The sequence below is a fragment of the Geospiza fortis genome, unplaced genomic scaffold (assembly GCF_000277835.1).
Source record: "Geospiza fortis unplaced genomic scaffold, GeoFor_1.0 scaffold1828, whole genome shotgun sequence".
Classification (NCBI taxonomy): domain Eukaryota; kingdom Metazoa; phylum Chordata; class Aves; order Passeriformes; family Thraupidae; genus Geospiza; species Geospiza fortis.
The window spans coordinates 82,880-85,781 of record NW_005054734.1 but is presented as its reverse complement, the minus strand read 5'-3'; the positions used below and the strand labels follow the sequence as shown (position 1 = coordinate 85,781).

The 2,902-nt window shown below is 62.9% G+C and overlaps 1 protein-coding gene across 1 annotated transcript in view; it reads left to right on the top strand.

The window, feature by feature from the left end:
* The window catches only part of AAAS (aladin WD repeat nucleoporin), a 10,188-nt gene that overhangs the window by 6,948 nt on the left and 338 nt on the right, over nucleotides 1-2,902 (top strand). Inside the window, exons 7-15 of the mRNA XM_031065310.1 lie at nucleotides 4-25; nucleotides 151-275; nucleotides 474-534; nucleotides 956-1,046; nucleotides 1,388-1,481; nucleotides 1,595-1,662; nucleotides 1,765-1,846; nucleotides 2,188-2,272; nucleotides 2,848-2,895. Coding sequence (XP_030921170.1) covers nucleotides 4-25; nucleotides 151-275; nucleotides 474-534; nucleotides 956-1,046; nucleotides 1,388-1,481; nucleotides 1,595-1,662; nucleotides 1,765-1,846; nucleotides 2,188-2,272; nucleotides 2,848-2,895 — 676 coding nt within the window. The remainder of the gene's footprint in view (nucleotides 1-3; nucleotides 26-150; nucleotides 276-473; nucleotides 535-955; nucleotides 1,047-1,387; nucleotides 1,482-1,594; nucleotides 1,663-1,764; nucleotides 1,847-2,187; nucleotides 2,273-2,847; nucleotides 2,896-2,902) is intronic.

The following is a 2,902-nucleotide window of genomic DNA, read 5'->3' as shown; positions in this document are numbered from 1 at the left end:
GTCCCCCGTGGACACGGCCATGCTGGTGAGGACCCTCTGGGGACACCCAGGGACACTCAGGCTGGACACAGGCAGTGCCACCTGGGCCTGAAATGTTCCCTCTGTGTCCCCTAATCCCGGTGTCACCGTTGTCCCCCGTGTCCCCTGCAGGTGTGGGACGTGTCCACCGAGACCTGTGTCCAGCTGCAGTGGTTTGGGGGTGGCGGTGTCACCTACTTGGCCTGGTCCCCCGATGGCAGCAAGGTGCTGGCAGCCACCCCCTCGGCCGTGTTCCGGTGAGCTCCTCATCCCCATCCTCATCCTCACTGCAGAAAATCTGGATCCCAAACCTCCCCCCTGCTCCTGCTCCTGCTGCGGGGGCAGAGTGGGGAATGGCTGGGGGATGGAGCTGGGCACTGTGGATTCCCAGAGCAGCAGGATTGGGGCAGATTCCCAGGAATTCTGCTCCCTAAAGCCTCCTGCATCTCCTGCAGGGTGTGGGAGGCCCAGATGTGGACCTGTGAGCGCTGGCCCACCATCAAGGGACGCTGCCAGGTAGGGTGGGATATTTCCCTCCCAGGGAATCACTTAGGCTGGAAAAGCCTTCTGGGACCACCCGGGCCAACCCCTGGCACTGCCAAGGCCACCACTGACCCCTGTCCCCAAGTGCCACATCCACAAGGCTTTTAAATACCTCCAGGTACGGGGACTCCACCCCTGCCTTGGGCAGCCAGCCCAAGAAATTGTGGAAATTTTCCCTGATTGTGTGGAAATCTTCCCAATATCCAAGCTGAACCTCTCCTGGCACTGCCTGAGGCTGTGTCCTCTTGTCCCTTGGCTGTCCCCTCCCGTCAGGGACTTGTGGAGGGAGAAGTCCCTCCTGAGCCTCCTTTTCTCCAGTCTGAGACACTCCAGGCAGGGGTGGCACTGTCCCAGAGGCAGGGTGACAGGGTGGCACAATGACACTGTCCCACAGACAGGGTGCTGGAGCCCCGATGGCAGCCGGCTGCTCTTCACCGTGCTGGGCGAGTCCGTCATCTACTCCTTGTCCTTCTCCGAGTACCGCGGTGAGTTCGTCCCACCTGGAGCTTCCTGGGGGCTGGGACAGGGTTCCCAAACCACCCCACAGCTTTGGGGTGAGGAGCTGGGACACACAGGGGGTGTATTGGGCTCCCCAAGCACGGAATCTCTGGAGTTCAGGTTTTTCCATCCCTCACGTTGCTCCTCAGTCACAGTTGTGGGGTCTGGAGGGGATTTCAGGGAGACTCCGGTGGCTGCAGATCCAGCTTGGGGGTCCTGGTGTTTGCTGTCCCTTGTCCTCCATCCCAGCCACAGCTGCTCTGAGAAAGAAATAAAGGCATGATCACCTGGGGAATGCAGTGGGATTGGTGGAGTTTGTCCCTTGCAGGGGAGATGCAGGGGCAGGTGGGAGGCTCCAAGACGGCCTCGATCGTGGCAGACCTGTCCGAGACCACCTTCGAGACCCTCTATGGGGAGGAGAGGTGGGTCTGGCTGGGGGGCACAGGGGGGTCCCTGCTCCTCCTGGCAGCCACCCCTCGCTGCTGGGCACAGGGAGGGTCTCTGCCCCCCAGTTTTGGGAATTGTGCTGTTGCAGGATCGGAGGAGAGGTTCATTCCATGGTGTGGGACCCCACCGGGGAGAGGCTGGCTGTGATCATCAGAGGTCAGTCCTGCCCTGTTCCCTGCTTGGCCTGGGACTGCTGCTGCCCTGGGAGAAGGGACGGGGGGGACAAGGGAGAGCCCTCGTGCTGCTGTCCCCCCACAGGACACCCTGAGTGCGCGGGCAGCCAGCCGGCCGTGGCCGTCTCCCCCACCCGCAACAGCCCCGTCTTTGAGCTCCTGCCCTGGTGAGCGGGGGCTCAGGGCTTGGGGGGGTTTGGGTTCATTGCAGGGGGGCTTGGGGGGGTTTGGGTTCACTGGGTTCCTCACTTTGCCCCCTTGGCTTTGGGTTGTTCTTTCCCAGTGCATCCCCTCAGACCCCAAACAGCCCCAGTTCCCTGGAATGTGCTGTTTCCCCCTCAGACCCCAGACAGCCCCAGTTCCCTGGAATGTGCTGTTTCCCCCTCAGACCCCAGACAGCCCCAGTCCCCTGGAATGTGCTGTTTCCCAGCCCATAACCCTGCCTGTCCAGTCCCCTGGAATGTGCTGTTTCCCAGCCCATAACCCTGCCTGTTCCCCCGCCCCACAGCGGCTTCGTGCGGGGTGAGCGCGGCGCCCGGCCCCAGCTCATCTCCTTCCACCCCTGCTTCCCTCAGGGCGCCCTCCTGACCGTGGTGAGTCCCTCCGGGGGCATTCCCAGTCCCAGGGGACACTGGTGGCACTGGGAAGGGGGCTGGGACCGGGGTAAGCCATGGGGGGCTCCATGGAGAGGAGGTTTAACCAGGCCAAGGGTTGGGTGCTGTGTTTTGGGGACAGAGGGGCTGGACCTTCCCTGATCCCTGGGAAGGGACCTGGAGGGACTGAGGGGCAGTGCTGGACATGAGCCAGGTGTGCCCAGGTGGCCAAAAAGTCTGGTGGAATCCTGGCCTGGCTCAGGGCTGGCGGGGCCAGCAGGAGCAGGGGATTGTTTCTCCCCCTGGCCACACCTCGAGTGCCGTGTCCAGGTCTGGACCCCCCAATTTAGGAAGGATTTTGGGATCTGGGGCATGTCCAGAGAAGGGAATGGAGCTGGGGAAGGGCCTGGGGCTCTGGGGGGCTGAGGGAGCTGGGGAAAGGGCTCAGCCTGGAGAGAAGGGGGCTCGGGGGGAACCTCATCAGTTCCTGTATCAAGGCCTGGGCTCCACGCCAAGGGTTTTCCCCATTTCTGTGCTGTTTGGATGCTGAGCCCTGCCCACGCTGTCCCCTGCAGTGCTGGTCCTCGGGGAGGATCTCCCACATCCCCTTCTTCTTCGTCAGCGCCCTGG